This window comes from Gymnodraco acuticeps, unplaced genomic scaffold (assembly GCF_902827175.1).
Source record: "Gymnodraco acuticeps unplaced genomic scaffold, fGymAcu1.1, whole genome shotgun sequence".
NCBI lineage: Eukaryota > Metazoa > Chordata > Actinopteri > Perciformes > Bathydraconidae > Gymnodraco > Gymnodraco acuticeps.
Genome location: NW_022989748.1, coordinates 685,058 through 711,744, shown reverse-complemented (window position 1 = coordinate 711,744; position 26,687 = coordinate 685,058). Strand labels below are relative to the sequence as shown.

General features: G+C 41.2%; 1 protein-coding gene across 1 annotated transcript; it reads right to left on the bottom strand.

Moving 5' to 3' along the window:
- Window positions 1–683: 683 nt before the first annotated feature.
- ppp1r14bb (protein phosphatase 1, regulatory (inhibitor) subunit 14Bb) lies at window positions 684–26,687 on the bottom strand. Its single transcript, XM_034224536.1, has 4 exons — window positions 26,089–26,687; window positions 3,971–4,054; window positions 3,843–3,875; window positions 684–3,736 (listed from the first exon to the last, which is right to left on the bottom strand). The coding sequence occupies exons 1-4, from the start codon at window positions 26,272–26,274 to the stop codon at window positions 3,668–3,670; spliced, it is 372 nt and encodes a 123-aa protein (XP_034080427.1). The 5' UTR covers window positions 26,275–26,687; the 3' UTR covers window positions 684–3,667.

Below are 26,687 nucleotides of genomic sequence, written 5' to 3'. Positions count from 1 at the left end.
TGGACGTATCCCTTTTAATTTATAATATTAAATCATGTTTTAACAAAACATGTTTTGGTTCAATTCATGAAGTTTCAATCAAATTAGTGTTGGTAGATTCATTTTAAGAATAATTTATTTATCGCAAAGGAAAACAAATCTGTAAATGTCATAAACAATATGATGCAGCTCGTGTTAAGCATAATATCCTTTATCTCCGGGCCTTTCTCATATAAAGCAGGTATAGACTATACTCTTTATCATGACCAACAATTCCTAGACCTATTTTGCTTCCCACCATGCATACATAATTTCTTCAATTAACCACAAGGTGACACTAAAGTAATACACCATGTCTAGACAGCTATTCAATTGATGTCGGAATTCATATCATCTAGGCATATTTTATGGCAGACATTTTGGCCTGTTATTGCCTGAACAAATTGTGGATGGAACAAAAACAACATTCATGTTATTAAAGCATCTGTGCAACCTACTGGGGGAAATGTTTTCTATTCAAATAGTCCTATAAAGAATGGGTTTTAGTCTTTATTTATTCATAGAAGTTGTTAATAAAGCACATAAAGAATATAAAAAGTAAATTAATTATTTGTTGAACTATGTGCAAGCTAATATTCTGTTGTATAATTGTAGGTAAGGCTAAGGTTTTCTGAAGCAAAGAATGACAAATGAACAAAACAACAGTATTTCCATTTATGTTTTTATTAAAGTTGCATAAAAGTGTAACAAAATTGGGCAAAAACAAGACCTGTTGTTGATATTGCTACATTTGTTTGTGGTTTCGATCTAATCATTGTCCAAAAAAAACACCTTCACTCTTTCAATCTGCACAGTTTAGCTCTTGTATTTAGCCTCAATGATGATAATCAGTATATAATTTTTTTTTGCAATTTTCTCCAACAGTAAAAAAACAGACTCCTCAATAACAGTCTAAGAAGATATAATCCAAACCTGGATTCAGACAAGAAAATCCACTCAAATTCACCTACTGATTGAGCGTGCCTGGTACAATCCGATGTCTCCGAAATAAAACGCAGACCGTGCTCGATTTGGAAACCCCACTAGGAAGGCAAAAGCAATCGCACCAAGGTGTATCTGAGTGGATTTGTGTTCAGCTATGTTAATCCAAGGCATGGCATCAATAAGTGTCATGATCACAATAAAAACAGCCCAGTATTCAAATGGTAAATGCAAGGAACATTGTTTCATCTAAGCAAAATCACTGTATCAAGGCCTAAGTATTAAACACTCACTTCTAAAAAGAAAAAAAAAAGAAATCTCATTTTGTTTTCCAAAAAAGGAGCGACAATATATTCTCCACATGTCGCAGTTCTGCTCACGTGTTTAGCAGTTACCTTTTAAAAAATGAATGTCTCCCCTTTATTTGGTTTGTGTAACATAAATAATACCTAAGGCAACATCTGTTTTTTTTTTTTAAAGGAAAGGAAAAAGGATTGAGGGAGGGAGGGTGGACAAAAGGATGAATATGGGAGGGAGGGAGGAGGAGGAGGGGGGATGATAGGCAGGAAGGACAGAACAGCAAGATGAAAATGGGCCTGTGTGTGTGTGTGTGTGTGTGTGTGTGTGTGTGTGTGTGTGTGTGTGTGTGTTTTGTGTGTGTGTGTGTGTGTGTGTGTGTGTTGGCACTGAGAGAGAAAGACAGACAGTGGAGGTCTGCTGTCTCCGCAGGTGTTAGCAATTGGCCACAGGCATCACAGCTAATGCGTCTCCGATTGGCCGACGGGCTTCAGCCTCTGATCCGATTGGCTCAGATTGAGAAGCAGATGGCTTATCCTCGCAGATGATTGGCAGCTGCGGAGGGGGAACACACACAGGTCCTGTGACAGCTCCCGACCTGTCTCCCTCTCCCTTTCTCTCTCAGTGTGTGTGTGCACATCTGTGTGAGAGGCAGCTGTGTTTGCTAGTGTGTTTCCGTTTTCTACGCCCAGAGGGTGGCGTGTGTGTGTGTGAGTGAGTGTGAGCGAGAGAAGAAAAGGAAGGGTGGATGCATTTAGACAGCTTCAATGTAAAACAGCGGCCTCCATCCATCCCTCCCATTGGTGGGTCTACTGGCATGCAGAGGACATTACAAAGTCTCAACACCAACGTGGAGCTTTAAAGACAATTTCACAGCTTCCACGTGTGTGTGTGTGTGTGTGTGTGTGTGTGTGTGTGTGTGTGTGTGTGTGTGTGTGTGTGTGTGTGTGTGTGTGTGTGCTCCAAACTGACACCTGCCAAACACAAAACAATGTGGCGCACTGAGTAAAGATAAAAGAATAAAAGTGAGGAAGAGACACAGAGAGGGGATGAAACAAAAAAAAACAAGGCAGCTTTGTTCTGGGACTCCCCTTTCAGACTGTCAGTGTGTGTGTGACAAAATCAAGAAAAACAAAACCAGGAACCAGTCCTATTTAAACTAAATCTAATTTGTCGAACTGAACAGCAGAATATACAGGCCGGAAAACACTCCTATTATGTTTGTTGCTGTACATTATGTAGCAACATGTAGCATTTAGCAACACGGACGCACAAATGCATGTATGTGCTTCTAAAGAGCCTCTCTTACAACTGCACTACGCATTGAGGAAAGAAAATAAACTTTTCTTCCTCAAAAATGTGTAATTCAAGCACACCCACCCTAAAGAGAACCTACTTCTACTCTAGCCTCAAAGGAAGATTTGTAGTCTATAATTAGTCGAACCGTTAGACCACCACAGCAACTTTTTTTTAAGGTTCAACCACTATTTCCAGGATCAGATTTCTCTTTTTGTTGGACTAAAATGACGTCCCATTATTTCTCGTGGTCAAAGGGTTCAGATTTTCTTCCATAAAATTACATAGTGCAGATCCACACACAAAAAAGGACAGTCTTTAAATGCACCAGTGTAACAAATGCCTCTGATTATGGGAGGAATTATCTGAAAAGACTGTACTGACCCCGCCAAAAAAGTCGAGTGAATATCCCCCCTGCACTGAAAGCATCACAAGAATCACGGTTGGTAACTCATCTAAAAGAGTAACCCCATTACAAAACAAGGAATCTCATTATAGACATAAGCAGTGATTAGGCCCTGCTTCAAGCTGATTGGCTGTTTCCGCCTTCCACTCTTTTTTGGCCGTCGGAGACTCTTTCCCTTGTTCCTCTTCCCACTCTCAGCCGCTCCTCTCAGTAATTATATGACTCCTCTCCTCTTTTTCTCTTCCTCCTCAGACAGATGGAGGGTGGTTTAAAGGGAGGGTGGGAGGAAGAAGAGCTGGAGGAGGAAGAGGAGTAAAAGCCAAAACAAAGGGTGAAGGACGAGGAGTGGAAAGGGGAAGGAAGGAACGTGCCTGGATGAAGCCCAATGAAACACTTGTTGCTAACTTAACTTTACCAATCTTCGTTTTTTAAGAAGAACGTCCGACTAACAACACAGGAAGGTCACAACACATGGAAATCAAGCTAGGGCTGGATCCAGGCAAGAGGAAACAAGAAGACCCTCAATGGATGGAGACTGACGTTAAAAAAAAAAAAATGGAAAGCAAGGTAGGAAGACGAGAGGTGGAGGGGAGGGTGTGGGTGAGGAGGAGGAGGAGGAGGAGGAGGAGGAGGAGGAGGAGGAGGAGGAGGAGGAGGAGGAGGAGGAGGAGGAGGAGGAGGAGGAGGAGGAGGAGGAGGAGGGACGCATCATTTCTTCTGAGGCGTGGAGAGCTTCTGCATCCCTCGGATCTTGTCCAGCAGCTCAGAGACGAAGTCCTACGGGGAGAGAGGAGGGACAAAACACATGAGTCAGAAACAAACAGTACATAGATATAAGGGTAAAGTGGAGTGAAGAGAGGAAGGAAGGTAAAACAAATCTCACCTCAGTAGGCTTAAAACACTCGACCACTAAGTCCTGAAAATAAATAGAAGACAGTCAGGATATACATCTCGCCTTTGGCACTTGTGCGTCTTTGCATGAGTTGACATGAGTGTATATTTGTCTCCTACCTTGACCCTGGCTCCCCGCTCTACGTCACTGGGCATATCCAGCAGCTCGTCCACATCGATCTCCAGCTCTGGGATGGCCTCCTCCTAACACAAGAGAAAAGGAGGTACATTAGCCTCTGAACACGGAATTACAAACGCATGATTTCTTCTCATAAAACGCCAAAATTAAAGCATTTGTCATAGCTAGAGCATTTAAAAGCAGATTTCTTTGGTCAGATTTTCCAGACTCTGACTGCCCTTGAATGAATCATGTGGAACCAACCGTTGTGTATAGAAAAATAACCAAATCTGAGCTTGAAATTGTGAAAAAATCATCTTGTTTTACGAGTCCTGGAAAAAACCCTATTGATGTTGACCTGAAACCATGAATGAATCAGCTAAGATGTCATGACACGAAATAATCAGAGTAAAATGAACTGAACTGCAAGTTGATACACAGATCAGAATCTAAAAGGTTTTTTAGGTGACAGCTCTCTTGCAGCACAAACACACACACTAGTCAGTCTCTCTTGATGGATTAAGAATAGAAAGGATGATGCAGATTTCTCTCCTTGTTTTATGTTATGTGGTTGTCTGCAAATAGCCCAGCAGACACGTCTGTGTGTGATGTAGGGCTGCTCGATTATGGCAAAAATCATAATCTCGATTATTTGGGTCAATAATTGATATCACAATTATTCAAAACGATTACTTTGAAAACATGAATTTATTGGAGAAAAAAAACGTGAACAGTATGTTTTTAACAGTTGATTACCCTGAACTTTAAGTATAACTCAAATGAAAAACCAAAAAAAAAAAGAAGTATACATTTTTTTTGTATTAATAAGAAAAAAAATAATCGTTTTATTTCGATTACGTTGTTTTCGTAATCGTTGCAAGCCATAATTGTAATTGCGATGAAAATACGATGAATTCAGCAGCCATAGTGTGATGCGGTGCAGTGACTGATGAATGTTCATCACTGAACACTAGAGGGAGCCGTCCTTCTATCACGAAAGACAGGAGAGACAAAGACACTTGAAAAAATACCAATATTTTACTTGGATCCAAAATAGGAAATCAAATTGTTCAATTCAAAACGTATTTGCCTAGATGCACACAGCCTGTAAAAAAACGTGTTCTGTATAAAGAACGAACGAAGAAAGCAATAGCAATGTTGTTTTTGTTGTAACCCAATGAGCCCTGGAGAGGTGTTTTAGGGTATTTAGTTATCTTCATACAGAACCAGGCTAGTTGTTTCTATTTGTTTGCAGTCTTTATGCTAAGCTAAGCTAACTAGCTGCTGGATGAGGCTTCATATTTAGCATACAGATCTTAGGGGTTTCAATCTTGCAATGTTATCCTAGACAAGATATCGAATAAGCATATTTCCAAAATGTGGAACAGTTGCTTAACTCATCACAGTGCATTGTTGAAGGGTTGCCTGTAAACAGCTGACTGTCACACTGTTGCCAAAAGTGAACACACACTCCTGCTACTCCCATAAGGGCGCTCCTTTGAAATCAACACAAAGTCAGAGAATAGCTTCCTCCATTTGAAATTGGCCTGTATTTCACATCCAACCAGAAAAAGCTGCAATAATTGACAATGCACACTTTTAATTCCAGCAAAGCAATTATCGGCTCATACTGATAAACTGACCTCTAATAAGAAGAGCCCCCTTTTCTAGAGCAGAGATATCTAGCTCATTAAATAAATGAAAGTGAAAAGTGAGTTCACTGTAAGTTTGTCTTTGTGTCTCTCTTCCTCTTCCTCGCCACGCCTTCTCCCTCCGGCCAATCAATTCCCTTGTTTTCCTGAAGTGCTTTAATAGTCTCCCTCTGTTTCTCTATCCGTCTCACTCAACCACTCAAGCAGTGTGTGCTATCAAAGGCAACTGGCAACAAGACACACACACACACACACACACACACACACACACACACACACACACACACACACACACACACACACACACACAAATACTCATTTCCCCCTCTTTTGCTGCTCAATTGCTACCCTATATTCATGTCATTCTCTAGGAATCCCACCCTCTCTCCCGTCCTCCCCCTCGGTTAGAGTTGCCCACACCAGCTGTCTCTGCACCTGCCCGACTACCCCCTATTCCACACACACGTACACTCCTTCACACACAGACACAGACACACACACAATTCTGTGTGTGCACATTAACCGAATGTTACTTTTAACAAGTCTCTCACATCTCACACACACATGGATTAAAGAATTATAAAAATTAGCTTTAATATGTCTGAGCTGGATGTGTGTGTGTGTGTGTGTGTGTGTGTGTGTGTGTGTGTGTGTGTGTGTGTGTGTGTGTGTGTGTGTGTGTGTGTGTGTGTGTGTGTGTGTGTGTGTGTGTGTGTGTGTGTGTGTGTGTGTGTGTTATGAGGATTTATGAGCAGGACAGCCTGTGTGTGAGAGATAGAGACTGGAGGTGACAGATAGACTTACTGTCAGCAGAGTAAAACACACACAGGCAAGTTGGCGTACAGACATGTAGTAAGCAGCAAGAGGGTTCAATAAAACCTACACACACACACACACACACACACACACACACACACACACACACACACACACACACACACACACACACACACACACACACACACAATGTACACTATTAACACACACACAGACACATTTGGATTTTACAGAATTTTGGATTTTAAGCTCCTAAAAATTGACACAAAGGGGCAGACATGCTTACACTGCAGACACACTGACTGCTGTACACACACACACACACACACACACACACACAGACTGATCTTCACAACATGTGGGCTCCAAGTGCTGCTATGTGCAGTAAAGAGAGGCGACAAAAAACGTGAGAAAGACAAAGAACACAAATACAGACACAAAATTCTGTTCTGTGAACTTACTGATTTTAGGATAAGAAAAACAGATTTGACTTTTCTTTATGTCTATTTTTCTATATCAACAACATTTCATTTATTTGTATGTGCCATACTAAAAGAAGTTGTAGATGTCTTGTAAATCTCCCATTGCTCATCCTGAAAGCGATACACATTGGCTCATATTTAATACAGCTTACTTGAAAATGATTTTAGAGACGGACTGTTAAATATGCCGGGGGGGAAGGGAACGCAGAGAGGAAGGAAGGTAAGAGGTTAAGAAGCATCTCGAGAAGAGGGAGCAGCTGAGGGGAGTAAACCGAGGGAGGAGGGAGGGAGGGATGTTAAAAAAGGCCGGAAGACAGGCTTCAGAGAGGAGACACAAAGAAAGCGGGGAATCACGAGGGAGGGTTTCCAAAACAATCCTCAGACTGACTCGGTGAACTCGTCTGCAGTCTACAGGGTTTACTGCCGGCTGCAGATGTGATCTGAGAGGTGCCTGCCAGATGTTGGCACACACTGCAGGCTGGTAAACAAAGCAGAGCCGTGTGCAACTATTGGAAGAGGCACATCAGATTTAGACTTATCTTGTCAGTATTATTATTCTTGAGACCATGTGAAACCTATAGTGTAAGAAATAGATAGAGAGAACATGGAAGTTGTTGCTTCTCAATCATCATGGCATATAGTATTTCAATGGAAAGCCTCCAAACGGATCATTTGTATATCAGTTTATGGCATGTGTTACCTGTCTCTTGAAGAACATTTCTCACAGGCATCCAAGGTACACAAATAAATCAAAATCTGAGGAAATTCTTGTAAAGTAAATAGAGGGCATTTTTAACAACTGTATCAAAACATCAGTGTACACACTCACACACAAGTCAAGGAGTTTAATTCAAGTCTAATTGTTCCAGTCGTATGCTCACTACTTCCCAAACCTGTGCCATTGCAACCAAACTGCTCTGCAGCATGTTTACTTCATCATACCTGGCAACAAGAAATACAAATGATACCCACTGTTTCCTATTACTTAGAAAAACCAAGTCCACAGACTAAGTGCAACATTTTGGTCGAGTAATACTCATCAGGGATTCATTTCTTGTCTTCAGGCGTTGTTGTTCACAGTATCTGTTCTTTGTCCTTGCAGAGATAGCCTTACTTTACTTTTGAATAGTTGTATCTCCCTGGCAAGAGAGGTTATGTCTGTTATATCTCGTGTCATAAGACTACACTTCTGTTGATGTTACATACTCGGAACTCTCCCTTTTCAGTCCGAAACAGCCTCATCTTAGAAACTATCTCTATAAACTGCCATATAGACGTTTAATTGTGGCCTCTAAATGTAATTATACTCTGCTGGACAACAAGCGTGCAAATATGATTCAGACAGCACCACAATGAGACTGAGACAGACAGACAGCCGGACGGACACACTGTCTGTCTGCAGGCTGCCCGCAGAACAGAGCAGATGAGATGTGACAGTATGAGAGCGTGTGTGTGTGTGTGTGTGTGTGTCGTAGTAGTACTGTTCCTCTCTCACAGGGGCCGGCTGCTGCAGCCCTGGACAGATCAAATGGCAGCTACAGATTCTTCGTAGCTAAAACATAAGCTACTCACACACACACACACACACACACACACACACACACACACACACACACACACACACACACACACACACACACACACACACACACACACACACACACACAAGTAGGTCAGCGGTCTTCTATTGCAGGAAAAGGCCGATCATCGTAACTGTAAATATTTCCGTAAAGGGAAGTGATGACAGAGAGCGATGAAGTAAAGTCAATGTTTCTAAAGGGAAGTTTGGTCAGACTGTAATAAGGAGTAATGACTCAATATTGAAAAAAAAGACAAAATAACAAAGAAAATGTAGCTAAAAAGCGTATTTTTAAATACATTGGCAGTTCAATTAGTAAAATATATGCTCACAGAAAAATTAATAATATAAATGATTCACCAAATCAACTTTTAAGTCAGTACTCTAACTTAAAATCATATTAAAACTTCCAACACCAAGACAGATTTTCTGGTGAAATGACACACATATACTGCAGCTACAGGCTACGAACAGGAACAGATTCAAAATGCAGATATGAAAAGTGAAAAAAGGGATGTGAGTGTAAAAATGAGAAGCAAAGAAATGAAGGTAGGACAATGTTTGGGGCTTCAACTAACAATTATATTCATTCTTGATTAACAGGTTAGTTATTTTGTAGATACATCTGTTAATCCTTTGGTATATAATATGTCAACAAATATCTAGGCGATCTAGATCTAAGGCGTGGTCTTTAAATGTCTTGCCAGTCATAACCTCGAATATATTGACTCTAATATGATATTAATCTGAGACAAAGAGGAAAAACCTATATTTTGGAGTCTTAAACAGCTTTTTGTTAAAAAATGAATTTATTGATTAATGGATTTTCAAAATAGTTGTTCTCTGTACATCACTTAATCATTGCAGCTCTATGTAACTAGCAGATTCACTGCTAACGAAACTACAACACAGGTCCATATCAAGTGGATATATAAGTTGCTTTACAGTGTGGGAAGCTTGGTGTGTAAGTAGGTCACACAGGACACCTGCAAGGATTACACAGCACGTTTCCCAGTGACAACAAAGGAGCTGATTCCTGTGATAGGATCTGTGTAAACTACAGGTTAGCGTGTGTGTGTGTGTGTGTGTGTGTGTGTGTGTGTGTGTGTGTGTGTGTGTGTGTGTGTGTGTGTGTGTGTGTGTGTGTGTGTGTGTGTGTGTGTGAAAGAGGAAAAGGGTTAGACACCATGTAGAGGAAAGTGATGAAAACATAAAGCAGAGCTGCAACTCTTCGTTTCAAGTCAAAACGCTTTAAGAATTCATCCCAAATGACAAGATTTCCTGTTTTTCTTTGTCACATACTATCGTAAACTAAATCTTTTTGGCAGATTAGTAGAAAATCATCTTTATCGCAGCCATAAAAGCTACTTCAAGCTGGATGCTGAGTGATGAATAGCCACTTTTGCTTTCCCTACAGCCACGGTGACAAAGAAGGATACAAATAGTCAGCGTTCAGGATGGCCAGTCGCCTGTTTTGCAACAAAAACAACGTTTTGGCTGGCCACAATGCAGGGATGAGGACAGAGGGAAGTGATGGCTGCAGCAGGCAGGAAGGAGGAAGGAGGAAGAGGAAGGAGCGGGAAAAGTAGGCCGTGTGTCGCTGAACAATGTCCACACGCACTCCAATTTCCTTGTGTGTGTGCTTGTTTTGACTGAATTCATCACACTGCTTTTACTCTTACTATGATCTATCCTTGCTAATTCTGAAAGTTAGTTAGTTGTGAAATGATGCGGGGGGGGGGTGGGGGGGTGTGATTCTAATTTAACGTTGCTGCACTTTCCTTTCCATTCCTCTCTGTGCTGCCTCACTGTATTGGGGTCAGTCCAAGCAGCAAAGTGTTTCTGCTGAGTGTTTAGGTGTGTTTGCATTATAGAGTGAGTGTATGTTAATGTGCAGGCTCCATTAAAACTATGACCTCATGCTGGTTGACTTGGCACTGGGACCCAAAAGTGTGTGTGACAATGACAAGTTACAGACTCTGAGCATAGCTGAGATGGTTTGGCTGTGAGGGTGTGTTTCGGTTCTCACAAGTTGTCAGAACAAAGTGTTCACACGCCATTTTCTCAAGCCCACATCACTAACACCAGAGCAGGAAGTCAACTGTTTAAATGAGCTCTTGTATAATTGACCCAATCTACGAGTAAAATGTCTTTAATGCGGAAAACTGGATTGTGCTTTTAATCGTCTTTGTTTAATTGTCTGAATGAAAAGGCCAGAGCTATAAATCATTGAGTGCTTTGTCGATACTTAAATCTCAGCTATCGTAATTAGCTGGGATATGTTTTATTGTTGCATACATCAAAATCATCCCTGACGTATCCTAACAGACAGAAAAGAAGATAACAGCTGACAATCACTATTTCTGAAGAAAACAACTCAAGAAAACATACTTCTTCATTGCTAAAGGTCAGGATAGATAGCGGTGACTTGGAGATTAAGCATGCTTCGGCAAAGAATCATGTAGTTATATTTGATTTATTATGCAGGGGAGGTTACGACAGTTTGCAAAGACTTAGAGATGATCCGATTAGCACACCTAATTACTCCCACATCGTATTCATGTGCATGCCTGTCTGTTAAATACACTGTGGCAGAAATGATGTGCAAAGTTAGCAATGGATGTGACTTATGAGTAAAAAGTTACATTTCCTCTCCATAATTCCAAAGATATTTTACATCTGCAACGATGAGTGCCCCAAAGGATTCAAATCAATTGCCAAATATTTTGATAATTGACAAGTTATTTGATGTAAGTTTCATGCTAAAAGGTTAGAACCTGTTGTTTTCAAACACTTCCTTTCAACCCATCTCGTTGTCAAAGTACAAGAAGATATTTTAAACTTAAAGGTTGCCTGAAAGCTACTCGGAGTGACAATACATCTCCCTCTTGTGACTGATTTGCTTATTCGTTCTACGGTCCTCTGATCACACACACACACACACACACACACACACACACACACACACACACACACACACACACACACACACACACACACACACACACACACACACACACACACACACACACACACACACACACACCATGTATACATCACTTCAGGGGACATTACATTGACTTACATGCATTTCCTGGGGACTTATCCTAACCTTAACCATGACCAACACATGCCTAACCCTTACCCTAATCCTAAACCTAACCTAGTCTTCACCCTAAAATTAATGATTCCCCTTATGGGGACCTCCAATTTGTCCCCATAAGGGAGGCGAGTCCCCACACGTGACTGTGTAACAAGTATAGTAATGCTAGGCCACACACACACACACACACACACACACACACACACACACACACACACACACACACACACACACACACACACACACACACACACACACACACACACACCTAGGAAAAGCCCATTGTGGAAATAGTGGAAAAACACTGGGCTTGAACCTGCTTCCTGTCATGCCCCCCCCCTCTCTGTCTCTCTTTATCTTTACGTCTTCTCTGATGCCCTTCCTGTCTGCTTGGCATCAGCGCTCTTTGCTACCGCTCTGCTATAAATCACTCTCAGTGTGTGTGTGTGTGTGTGTGTGTGTGTGTGTGTGTGTGTGTGTGTGTGTGTGTGTGTGTGTGTGTGTGTGTGTGTGTGTGTGTGTGTATGTGTGGGTGTGACAGGGCAAATCATAGTATTTGGGCCACCTTGCTGCGGGCTCTTACGAGGGGAACTATGCATAGTGTCAGTCATCGCCTGCTGCTTGGCGAAGTCAATAGGGACTTGGCTTGGCAACTGGAAGGTCACCAGTTCAAGTCCCGGCAAGACCAAGTGCTACCGAGGTGTCCCTGAGCAAGGCACCGTTCCCCACACTGCTCCCCGGGCGCCGTTCAAAATGGCAGCCCACTGCTCCTAACACTAGGATGGGTCAAATGCAGAGAAACTATTTCCCCACGAGGGATTAATAAAAGTCCATCTTATCTTTCCATCTTCTTTCTATCTCCCTCATGCTTATCGGGAATCTGCATCTCTTACAATAACACACATTGTTTGCCTCCCTCTCTTAGCACGTACTTTCCCTCCTCCCAGAACCAGTTTGGCTCCCATAATGTGTCACCGCCTAAAAAAAACATTCAAAAAGCTCTCTCTTGTGAAGAAGGGGTTAAAAACACAAGAGGAGCAAGCAACTTCCTGTCTGGTCACGTGACCTTGGAGATTGCTTGGCTGGGGAGGGAAAGCGAGATCTGTGGGAAGTGTGTGAGAGTGAATGTGTGTGTTGGCGTTAACAGTTAAAGAGAGCAGAGTTGATTAAGTGTGCGTGCACAATTAATTGAAGTGGCTGCTGTACACACAACCGTAAACCACAACTGCCCATAATCAATGCAATGTACTTAGTCCAGTCTGAGTAACAGTATGTGTGTGCATGTGGCTGATTTGTACCTCTATTACACCTCCTATCAGTTGAATGTACTTCCTCCCAGGAGAATATGATGTCCTGTTTTGAATCACACAGTTCAACTGAACTCACCTCTTTCACAACCTGGATGGTGACCAGAAACTAAATTCTGCAATACAAAACTACTTTTCACACACCTTGCATTGTTAGAGGGAGTAAGGATTTCCAAATGATCTACACTTCTGTAGAGACATGTCATACACAGTGCATCCAACCAGAGCCTCCATATGTGTTGACTCTAACCCTAACCCTTCCTGCTATCTCACTACTGATAAAACAGCTCTGTCACGTAATGTAAAATAAACCAGAGTGTGGTGGTAGTGATGTGGGCATGCTATTGTGTCCCAGTGTGTGTGTGTGTGTGTGTGTGTGTGTGTGTGTGTGTGTGTGTGTGTGTGTGTGTGTGTGTGTGTGTGTGTGTGTGTGTGTGTGTGTGTGTGTGTGTGTGTTGCTTCAGAGAACAGGAATCCAAACTAAACAGGCTCCAAATACACAGAACGTATCTTCATAGGATGCCAGGAAACATTAATCGCTATAATTAGGATAGTATTTTTGGCAGTTCTTATGCTGTAATTAGGCAACAATAGTAAAACATATATAGACATACATACACTGACTACTATTCATTTTTATACCTTAGTATTTTCATTTTAATCTATTTATACTTCTACTTGAATAAAGGATCTGAGTACTTCTTCCACCTCTGCATGATAAAGAGCAACATCATATCGAGGTAAAGAAGAGAGTGGCTAGCTGAACAGATCTGCTGATAGACTTGGACACACACTGATTGCTAAATAAATCTATTTGGAGAGTTCAAATGTAAAGTTTCCCCCAACCTTGACCCCACCACCTTCCAAAGCTGCCCAGAGCCCCATCAGCGTGCGATACGGTTGAATGATTCCCTCATCGGCTTGTTTGGTCTGACTGAGCGCTTCGGTGCTTTTTGTGTGTTGACTGGACATGTCTTTTGCTGCAGCTGCAAGCGTAGGGGGGGTCGGGGGGGATTTGCTGCTCCCTCAGGGTCTCAACCAGCTCGAGAAGACTTGTCCTGGCATCAGAGCGGGGCCACGGGGGGGGGGGGGGGGGTGTATCACGCTGTATCACGCTCTCTAACCACTACACGAGGGCAGCAGACTGGCACCGCTGCTGCTGCCCAGTGTTCACCCGACCGTGAAGCCAGATTTAAAGCAAACATGTTGATATTTACTTATTGTCCATTGGTAGCGGTTTAACACACAACCGTAGCAATGTAGGTAAATGTAGCACTTCAAATGGTTTGGCTTATTGATAGCTAATGTTCCTGTTTATGTTTAGGGTTGATTGCACTAAAGATGCCAGCTAAATACAGCACAAAGGAAATAAATACATTTCCAGCCATGGCAACAGTGGCATAGCGAGAGTTGATAGAAGGATTAGGATTGGCCACATGGGTGTACAAAAAAGCCTCACCTACACACACTTGTTCAAAAGGGAACTAAACTCGAAAGACTTCTCAGTGCCACCATTGTGATTGACAGGTGGTTTGAGGGAAGTGCAGAGCAGTGCAGCACAGGAACTACCGGTTTGTGCCACAAACTGTAAAAACATCCAAGATTTCAGGATCATTTCATCCAAGTCTTCCAATGTTGGTACATAGATTTAGTTAGGTGAGGGCAAATACAGTAAATACAACATGAAAACTATGTCAGAAAGCCAAAACTGGGAGACAGAAGATGTATGAGCGGATTTAAACTGCTAACTTTTAACCTTTTGTAAAGATTTGCATAAAAGATACTGCTTTTCTCTCTCACTAACTCTCTCTTCAGCCCACGCTAATTACAAGAGGCCTCGTGCCTCCGTCTAAAATAAATGATCCAGGCAGCATCTCAAGTGCCCACTTTCACCCTCCACCTCCTACTTAAGTCTGTCACTGCTGAGGGTGGCGCTCTGCACATTCTCACACACACACACACACACACACACACACACACACACACACACACACACACACACTGATATCGATGTGTGAAATATTGGGGGGGAGGTCTTTTAACAATTCAATTTTTCCGGTTCTTTAATCGGACACTAATTACCACGAGAGCAAACGGGTAAAGATACAAAACTTGGGGACAGATACATGCAAAAAAAGAGCCAAAGTAAGACCACACACACCTCCTCTTCAGTAATTACCACTACAATTGGACTGAAAATGAGATTACATGCAGATTAAATTAAGAATCCACACAAAGTAGGATTATAGCACATTACCATTATTTCACTCTTGGCAAGCAAAGGGCCCAACATTCATTTGTTCATTTGTTATTCATTGAATTACTTTCTTTATTGTGGCAGTTTAAGGCAGGAGTTTGGCAACCCTAAGAGGTAGTTAAGTTCATATTTAAATATGTTTTCCATTCATTTTCACCCACGTTTATTTGTGGCGCCATCAGGTTCATTCTGCTTTCATTAGGATGTAATCCCTTTGGATTTCAAAAGGGATTAGATGAGATTATAACTCTTTCTTTCAGTATAATCTAATAACATTCTCATACAGAGACAGAAACAGACTGACATGGTCTGAAACAACAACCCTAATAAGAAACCGTCTGTCCCAACATGAACATCGATCTGATCACTAACTGATTTCTTCTTTAGTCGCCTGGCAATTCCTTTTCTCTCCTCTGAAGTTTGTTCTGTAGTAGGATCAAACAGTTCTGATTGGTTTTATGGCACCAACAGAATCCAACTTTAAGTAGATTCAAGTTATAATCCAGCCAAAATCTTTGTCAACAGGAAACACACCCTGTAAGCTTGAGTAGTGAGTAGAAAGGACGTTTCTACGGACATTTTGGCCAGTTCCTCTTACATATTTTATAATATGGACCAGAAACAAGAAGTGAATTACTAATTACTAAACACTTGTTGATTTGTTTATTCAATACTCTTTATTCCAACCATATGAGAGTTTGTGTGCGAGAAGGAAAGAGTGACTTCCTTCCTGATTAATCAAGGATTTATAAATCAGACTCTGGGACTAAATATGGTTAGTTGTTCCTTCCTGCTTAATGATTAAATCCATTTTTAGAAAAAACAAGTAAAGTAAACTGTTAACTATTTTTGATTCACAAAATGATTCTAGATCATTTGAACTTCATATAATAAAAATAAATCTGCATCATTATTCCTCCAGCTCATTCATCAGCTGTTTTGCCAGTCTGTGTGTCCATCTGTTTGTCCATTTCTTCACAAAGCCCTTTTAACCAGAGCAGTTTTCACAATCACACAGGAAACCTGTCACTGTCAGACATCCAATGTGTGCCACCATGAAAGCTTAAAGGAGGTTTGACTCAGTGGTGACATCATGGAGGATATATGAAGCCAGCATGGCACCGTGCTCTTACCAACTCTTCATCAGCTAACACACAGTGGCACAGCTCTGAACTCAGTGAGACAATCTGAGTGCTGGGTTACATTGATGTACTCAAGTAGTTTTTAATTAAATTCTAAGAGTATTATTTGAGAAGAAATGTACGTCTATCTTATAATTGGCTACCTACGTCTTGCTTGTTTTACTGATACATTTCACTTAAAATAATTTGGATTTTAGGCTGAGCTAGGACGTACACCCGCATTAGATAAGACTGTACATATACACAATTTAGTAAGTGATTTTATGTCTTGTTTTTTTATGTTTTTAGGTTATACTGTGCAGTACCTATTTTCATTTATATTTTAATATCATCATTTAATGTACACTTCACATTTGTTATCACCTGTTAAGGAGCTAAATGCATTTATGTAATAGTTGCATCTAATAAAGTAACCTGAGAAGGTCTTTTTATTTTTGTAATCCTACTCCTTTTTTAAGTACTTTCCTTTCTACTTGAGTCAATGTAATTATAAAGTAATGGTGTTTTTTCTCTACCCATTACTGATACTGAAATCTACTACTATCTTATATTAAAAATCACATCCCAAGGAGAAGTCATCCATCAACTTCTCTTAATATTCAGCATTAACAGGGGAGATATTGTGCACATCTCAGGTAAAGTCGGTTATTTGTATATAAAAAAATCCAATAAACACATTAAAGTCCCACAGCACAAATTGCATGAAGCCGTATACTAACACCTCTTCCCTGCAGTTAGTAACTGGCCTGTTGTCTGCTCTAAAGCTCCTCCTGGGACTGAACACTCCTTTTTTGGATCTGTGTTACCTCACACAACCTGCAGACCTCATGATGATAACAACTCCTCTCAGAGATGTGTGCCAGCTGCTGCCAGCTGATGTCTCCTCTGTTAACAATGGCTTCTTTCATTGTTTTAATATGGTGTCAGTACGGAGGCTGATAAAACACCCGGACCTCATATTCATCTCTCATTTCAAATCACTATAACAGCAACAACACCCGAGAGTCATATTCTGCAATAACGCTGGCCTGTGTGCCAAAATCTATCACTATTATACCACGCTCCCTATACAAAGCCTCCACAGGGGTGCTGGAGCTTTTCACATAACAGAAAAGTACATGTGCAGCCTAAAATGCTTTCATTTAATTGGTATAAAATGCAGAAAAAAAACAATCTTATGAGAAAATGAAGTCTAAAATTTGAAATGGTTCTTTCTTTGATTACACCAAATAACTTATTGATTAAAAGTGAATATAATTGTAAAATAATTAACAGATTAACAGCTGAAAGGATGTATAAATCGCTTATTTCTCAACTACTAAATTAAGCACAAAATATTTTTGACTGTCTTTTTATCGGTTAAAGTTGTGTTATAAGAAAATTGTGAATATTTTCGTAATTTTCTCCCATTTAATAGACGGAATAACTTATGAATTAAAAAATAATATATTAAACAGACTGACTGACAATGAAAATAATCGTTACTTACAGCCTTACTTTTGTTAAGACTCAGTTAATGCTTGTCTGAAACAAACTGTATGTACCTCCCTGCTCTTGAGTAACGAGCAGGGAAACAAAGGGGAATACACACATCATGTTTATGGAAGATAGATATTTACAGGATGCCTGTTAAGTGTTTACACACAGTATACACAACTGCAGGAGAGTGTGAATGAATACAAGTCTGTAAACTGTCTCATGACATTAAACAAGTTACTGCCTGCTGCTGTCATATTCACTGCAGGCATCAAGCGCTAAAGTGCCACGCTTGACTTGTGAGGATGAATGTAAAATGGTTTTGTTTGAACCTATTACAGTTGACTGACGGACGCTGGAATGACGAGCTCATCGGGTTTATCTGGAGCTGAAACGTAACACTGAAGCGTTTACGTGGTGGAGCGCTGTTAGACAATCAGTGCTGTATGTGCAGGCCGACTGACGCACGACGGAGCATGTCCCGAGGATTGTGGGAAACAACAAAAAGACTGGATCACGTACAAGAACACTTGCCTGAAAGTTTTAAAATGTCAAAACCACTGTTCTCACCGAAACACCTAAGTCTATCCTTGAAGCCTAACAAATCTGTTTAATGTCTTTTGGATCTTATAAAACATTTGATTGGCCAATTTTTGTATCTCTATGTGTGGAGCCAGCAATATTTACATCCAGGTTTACTAGCTTGTTGTCAAAAGTCAAAGTTCCCTTATTTAGATTATTATAAACTATATAACATTACAAACACACTTATTTAAAGCTAAACTTTAAATAATGTTTCAATACATTTAACCAAGCATGTTGTTTTTGATTCAATCTACAAACTCAACCACATGTTTAAGACTGCAACCGTTTGCCTTGAAGCGTAACTGTATATGCAGTAGTTCGTATGAGGATGGGATTTATTTTTAGAGACAGGGTTGTTTAACTGGTTGGTGTGGGTTCTAAACTCATGACGCTCTCTACAGCTCCATCACCTTCTCAGTCAGTCATCACCTTCTCTGTTATTACCTGTAATCTCTCAATAGGTGCATAGATGTGGCAACGTATATTTAAAGTGGCCAGTAGGATCATTGGTGTTTCACCTGATCTGACTCGTACTTTCCGTAAAAGAAAGACAATGAGCTATTAAATGCTCACGCTGATCATCCAACTGATGACCCGTTTGTCTGCTTAAGTACCGGGGTTGACTATGATGTTTTTTTAGCTTTGGGTTTCCTGTTGAGGAATTCATGTCTGTGACCCAACGTCTGTTTGTTCTAAGTTTTACCTGTCTGCAAGACAACTGTCCTCTAATGGACTATAAGTTGATCCGATGCATTGTTGAGTTTCACAACAACACATGTATTAGAAGGAAGCACTGTGACAAATGACCCACGGGGGAACATTTTGACTTCCTGTTGTTCTTGTCAGCTCAAATGATAAATGGGCCAACAGACACATCTCCCACACATGCAGTGTAATTCATTCCTTTATCTCTCATCCTAACACTAAGCAAACTTCAGCCTCAGACCTGACTCACAGTTTAAAACAGACACTTTTAAAGGTGACTCACGGCCTAACCCGAGGGCTCAATGCCTAAATGGTGTGTAAATGTGCCCGTTGAAACTCCCCATGTGAGTGTGTGAATCAACAGGTGTGTGTATCGATTGTGCTTTTGGGGGAAAGTAATGTTTTAATATTGTCCCTTTCCCTAATGTACTGTGTTTGTCTCTTACACACTTCCTGTGACAACAATCTAAACATTCCCCTGGATTACACACATCCCTCATTCCCTCTCTCTACATCTTCACCCATGCCTTCTTACTTCCTTCCGATCTTTCTCACACACTTACGCAAGATCACTCACAATCCTCTCTGTTGATTTATCCCCTCTGCGTGGTATAAACGCTCACATGGTCAGTCAGTGGGTCAGCTACAACATGCTGACTCACCCCCAATCCAACAGGAAGAGACTGTTTAACATGTAGAACCACATGTAAGCTATTAACAAGATCTGTGTCCACGTGCTGTTGTGGGGGGGGTTTACAAAGACACACTGGAGTCTTTCACTACCCGCTGTGTAACAACCACTCTTTGTAGTCACCCTCTTGGAGTGAAACAGGGTAAAGCTGATTGGTATTCAGACCTTTAGGTGAGTGGTTTAAGCAAATGTTGCACACTCACCCTCACACTACATATACGGTGTTTGTTTAATGGATTATCAAAATTATTATTTAGTGTGTAGCTCTACTAGGGTTTGTGTTGTCCTGTCTTCAACCATATCTAAAAAAAAAATTAGTTTGAGACACAAGCTGAAAATGAGGCAACAGAAATAAGAATAATCAATGTGAAAGATTCCTTTGTAAGATATAATCATTGTTGTTCATTTTTTCGGCATTCAGAAGGATTGTTTTCAGTGTCTGATTGTGTGCTGCTACAGTCAAACTGGACTTTAGGCACTGCTATAATGTTAAAACAATAGCAGAGGACACATGTTACAAAAACATGTTCCCCCTCTGTGACATCCCTGCCTCCTCCTACTCCTTTTTCCCTCTCTTCTTGCCATCCCCTCCAGTTTTTCTTTCCTTCTCTTCCCCCGTTTATTGCATTCCTGCTCACCAATCCTGCCTCTGTTCTCTCTCGTATCCCCTTCTGTGTTTGTTTGTGTGTGTGTGTGTGGATGTGTGTGTGGCCACGTAGGGCCCTGGAGTTTGGGGGATTGTATCGCCTCCCTGCCCCACTGTTAACTATGTAGCTACTGGTCACTACGAGAAGATAAAACAGACGGAAAAATAATTTGTTATGAAAACGATACCGGGGCTGGTGTGAAATTTGATCGTTTGTACTTTAGGTGGACTTGATGTGTGTAACCCCCACCTTCCTTTTTCCCTGGAGTGAGCTCAAACTCACTTAGGACCTTTATAAAGCCAGTAATAGAGTGGAAGCTCAATAACAACAATTTAAAAAGGCATCTATCCTTAAAGAAACACTCCCTGCTTTTGTTCTCCCCCTCCTCCAATCCCAACACTTCCTGCCAGCTCACTGTTTGTGTTTCCAACCTAACACCGTTTACAGTTGGGTTTATGATATAAACTGTGAGAATATAGGGTCTTAAGATTGTATCGCTGTCACGATCTGTCTGTGTTGTTGTTTTGTCTTGTCTTTTTCTATCTTTGGGTTTCCTGTTTTATTTTGTAGATTGTTCACCCCCGTTTCCTGCCTGTTGCTTTCTGTCTGTTTTCCCTCCCTGATTACCCGATTGTGTTCACCTGGTGCCTCTGTGTTTTCTCCTCCCTCCTCACCTGTGTCTTGTTTGTGTGATTAGTCTTGTGTGTATTTAAGTTCTGGTTTTTCTGTCTGTCTTTGTCGGTTCGTCTTTTGTTGTTGACTGTGTTCACCGGTGAGTGTTCTGTCTGTCCAAGTTCTATTTCGGTATCCTTGAAATAAAGGTGTATAAGTTTAATCTGCATTTGGGTCCTGCTTCCTTCGCTCTACCGTGACAATCGCAGTGGTTCCCAACCTTTTCTTTTTTTTACAATTGTACCCCTACTGAGAACCCTATCAGATTAACTCAAGTAACCTCTTCACTAACACTGGGAATCGCAAAACCACGGAGTGTTTCTTTAACAAAGCAAATGTCACATTAACATCGACTGCAGGGATTATCTGAAGCCAAGAAGGCGGAAGTATTCCGATCCTTAAATAAAAGTACAAGCATCTCAGTATGGACACAAAGTAACCATGATGCGAAATGTTGTGTTTTTTACTATTTTAAAATGATTGTTATTACTCATGCATCATTTGTAATTAGCATTTTACTTCTGTAGTTGGTTGAGGCGGTGCCGATTTGAACTATCCCATACACTATTGCGGAGTTTATAATATTTTACATACAAAACGTGATGTATCGCTTTGGTATTTTCTGAAATTATCACATGTTTTGCATGTTAAGTGAGAAAAGTAACTAAAGCTGTAGAAGTATCAAGTAGCAGGAAAATGTAAATATTAAGTAAAGTACCTCACATTTCTATTTAAGTACAGTACTTGAGTAAAACTACATTCCAACAATGCTAAACCACGCTGCTTAAATAGCTCTAAATATAATCTTGCAAGAAAATAATGAGGGGCTTTTTGGAATTTGACTACTCTTTCCTTGACTGAATGGACTCTTTTTTTTCGACTGCACGGTTAACCAATACACATTTAACCAAGCCTTGTTGCCATGGCGTCATATTAAGGCTCGGATCCTCACTATAGCAACTCCCTGATAGACGGACTGAGTGGCTGGATGAATATCTGACATGCTGGCTGGCAGAAATGACTGCTTGTAGCAGGTTTAAAGGATTATATGAATGGGAAAATGGCTCATTATGAATTCCCTGAACTCCATGCTGTTTTATGAACAGCAGAAATAGTATGCATCAAACAAAGGAGTGAAATAAAGGGGTAGGAAATAATGATGGGTGAATATGTGGATTACGGCTTGAGCAAATATACGGACACAGCAAGAGAAGGAGTGCTTTAGCAAACGGAGGTGAAAGAGAAGGAGTAAATCCCAGAACACATGCTCCATATCTTTTGTCAGTGAAGAGGGTAGCCCTCCCTGCTCCCTGCTCTCCAGTTACACTGTTTGGGAGCACGTGCTCCACATCTCCCCGTCTAAATGAGCCCAATGTGTCTCCATTAGTGAACCGACTGTAAATTAATCTCTTTGTTGTCTAACAGCCCCGGCAGAGAAGGAATCAGAACAATGAAACCTCTGTGGATAAAAGCGGAAAAATAGCCATTATTATTAGAGATAAATGAGAGATAGGTGACCAAAAATGTGAAATAAATCAATATACCATTTTCACGAGTATAATCTGATACACGACCTGATCTGAGAATAACAAAGGATAACAAATAAAGTCTCACAGCACCTATTTGTTGAGCTGTTGGCACAAAAAAAAGCAGACTAACAATAAAGATTGAGTGCTTTAAAGCTAGCATAACTGTAATAATTAGTGCGTTATTGAATAAGAGATGGATGTGAGTAGAGCTGCAAAAATGTGCCGATCGACAGAAATATAATGATGATCATTCATTTTTTCATGCAAAGGTGCAAGAAAATGCTGTTTTCAGCCTCTCAAATATGGAGATGTCCTGTTTTCTGTTTCGTATCATATTTAAGTGAATATATTTTGGTTTCTGGACTGCAGAACCAGACATTTAAAGACATGACCTTGGACTTTGAGTTACTTGATGATCGCATTTTCCCTATTGTATAGACAAAGGATTAATCAATTAATCTAGAAAATGATCGATAATGAAAATATGTGTTGGTTGCAGCCTTAGACCCTCGACACACGGAGACGGTAACGAAAACGAACCGAATTCGATATCAAAAATGTCTTCTGTCCACGCGCAATCGGCACCAGAAACGTGTCCGTCCACACGAGACCGCTCAACCCGCTGGAGACGCTGTAGTACATATGCCGGGCCTGTAAGTGGCGCTGTATTTCCGCCACAAAATACACCAAAAGCAGCGAAGAAGACTTCACAAGCATGCATGGTTGCCATGGTTGCCCTTCTGTTTATTCTCCGTGGTGGATTTAGCAGCAGAGGTGGGGAGAGGCAGGGGCCAGGGCTCTGGCTTTTTTTCTCCCTCCCCGAGGCAAGCGTGTGCTCCTGCTGTAAATCTCCCCGGTAGTCCATCAGCAGATGAAAATGTAATCTATCTGTATGTCATGTATGTCATATATGTTATGATGAATTAAAATGGGGGACCCTGATGTAAACAAGACGAAAGTCTTTCTCTGGTCTGCATCCCCTTAACAATTGTGTATTGAGCTGTACTGTATTGTACCCATTCTGCAATCTGTTAATAACATTTTCAATCAATCAGATGAGAAACACCCATCTCTCCGCCTTCTCCAAGGGACGAGGGAACCCTGCGGCAGAGTTTCCGTTATAATTGTTTCTGGCCCTCCAAAATCGTGGTTCTTTCCGGGCCAACAACCGGGCTGAAAATTATGCTAAACTAGTGACGTGAGTGGTTACAACTACAACAAGATGAACATATTTGACCGTGATTTAATTGTAATACACGTTTCAAAATGATGCCGAAGTAACTACATACTGATACCGGTTAGTAAAAACCATGAATTAATGCTTTGACAAGTCTGCAGACAGACGGCAGGCGAAAAACCTTTTAAAATGCGTGTTTTCTGAATGGAGATCGGCTAAGCTAACGTTGTATATGCTCCGACCGTCCACACTCACAACAACGGCCTGCAGACATAAATAAACCAGCGACTGTATTCGCCATGACACAGGCTGTCTGTGGTTTGTACTTGTTTAACTTTTGTCTAGTTTCTGAACAGATATGAGGAGCTGTGAGCTCTGAGTGCTAACAACAACTAGCAACAGTGCTAGTGTTGGTTTTGTGGTTCGCATTGAAGATGACGTCATGGCTCCGCCTACACTGCGTTACCATAGTTACTGCCCCAGCTACTAAACTGTAATGGAAACGCAGCATAAAGTGAGCCTGGCCTACCAAGGCCTAACTATACCGTACAAAGCCGTGCGAGGCCCAGTGGAAATGCGCCATTAATCCCCTCTGCTGGCATAAAAGTCTCTAGTATCTCCGCTACTTTTTTGTTATTATCCAAATGTCACAGGGTATCCCTGCAACTGCCTTTGAAATGTCAATACAAGTCAGACACAATCTTATTTTCACAACAGATTAAAAAGGAGGTATCCGTTTTCCATCCTCAGTGGCTTTGAATAGCATCTGGTTACAGTTAGTTATAGATTGTCAGTGGATTAGATTTGGGATTTACAGGTGCGAGTGTGGAGACAGCCTCTGTTGTGTCTGCAACAACACAACTCCACAAAGCAACAGCCAGACAATCCCATCGTATGTCTGTGTGCGTCAGTAGGGTCAAAGGTCAAGTAGTAGGAGAGTTTTTGGAAGCTTTGCTCAAGTCTAACTCTTTATCCCCTTTAGAATAGCCTAATTTAGTTGTATTATGTGCACATTTTCTTGAATCCTCCTGCCTTTTTGTCTCTTTTAGCCTTCTAGGAACCTTCATACCTGTTAAGTCGTTGTATTGCTAATAGAATATGGGTCAATGCTAGCTCAGTCGGCATGGGCTTACCAACTCCTGACGGCAGCAGCCAGACAGGAGTTGGCGTGGCTCTCCGTGTCGCCCAGGGTTTGATGAGGGACTCTAAAGTTAGCTTCCACTGATACTCAGTCATTACCACAGCCAGGCAGGTCATACGCATAACCAGACCCCCCACTCAGACTCATCAGTCACACCTCATTTATCTCATTTGCCAGCACATCCCCTTCCGGAAGAGAGTATCCCTCCTTTCATTTTACTTAAAACTTTACAATTAGCATACACCAAAAAAGAGAGTAGGTGTGCAACAATGGTCTTATTGTAGATGAGACAAAGACATAACCTAGGGCTAGGATGAAATACTTGTCAACTTGCAAAGACAACGATATTGAACAAAGGGATTTTGTTAGTTAGTTGAAAGAGTATTTGTTAGAAACCGCACTTTGATATGTAAAAAAACCCTTTTTTATTGGTGCCTTTTGTGTTATAGAAGTTATAAAATAATATTGTTTTTTTGTATTTATTTAATTTTAACATTAAGTTGTTTTACTGTACTTAAGCACTACGTTGAAAGCAGACGGAATAACTTATATAATAATCGAAATAAATTACATAGTTTCCTTTTTTTGTGCATGCCTAACAAGCACGTGAACATTTTATTTTCGTAATTGATTTTATGAAATTTTTACTTTTTTAAAACCTGATTTGAATAGGAAAAACCGTTCCCAAACAGCTGCTAAACAAGAGTAGCCTACTGTCTGCCATACTTGATTTGGTGGATTCACAGGTGTGCTTTAAAATCTCTTCAGCCAATCAGAAGAGAGAGATCTCTATTCCACGATAAGACAGTAAAGCTGCATCAGCTCTACATGTAGCTACCTGTAGGTGGGGGTGGGGGCTGAAGTTAAACCACGAGGTCTTTAAACATTACAAATGTCTCACATGATGGAGTCTTTGTTTCTTGTCACACTCTTCTTATGTCACGTATTTCATTACCTCATCGTTTCGCATATGGCCCAGATACTAAAGGCTATAAGAAGCAAGTCTAGGCCAAAAGCAGCCACAAAGGGCCTACATTTAATGTTTATTTAGTAACAGTTTGCCTTAAAAGAGGACAGACAGAGGCTCCAGATCTGATAAACTGACTTATTACGCTTTACTGTAGAGCTCTATTACTTATGGAGCCCCGGATCGATAGGATCAATCGGTTTGCAGGCCGGTTATTGATAGGGTATTTACCTCACAGTCGTAGAGGTCCGTTAGCTGGTCGATAATCCACTCCTCCAGGTTCAGTCTCTTCCTCAGCTCTTTACGGTCATATTTGACGGTAACGCGTCCCTGCTTCCGAACCGGAATCTCGGGTTCCTCCGCGGTGCCGCCCGGCGTCTGGAAATATACCCGGGGTTGAGGGCTCGTATCAGCCATCGTCACTCGCTTCGGGATACTAAAATCCCCCCCGGAGGTGTGAAGTGTGAAATGGGCGACAGTCAGGAGGCGAAGCGGCTTTTGTTGACGTGCTGGCCTTTTCCTCACTGAAAAAAAAATCTCGGCTGATAAATGTGTGACTTGGAATCCCCCGAAGAAACAGCGCTGGACCTGATGCTTTTGTTGTCCAAAAATTGCTCAAAGAGACGTTGGCAGTAGCCGGACGTTTCCACAAAACAAACCGGAGCGACCGTTACGGTGAAACGTGAAGTGTAACCGGCTTATTGGGCTATTTACAGCATGCAAACTCTGCTTATATAAAAAGAGAAGAGAGAGGAGCGGAGCAGGCTGAACTCTTCATTCAGTACAAAGAGAAATCACACGCCTCTCTCTCTCTCTCTCTCTCTCTCTCC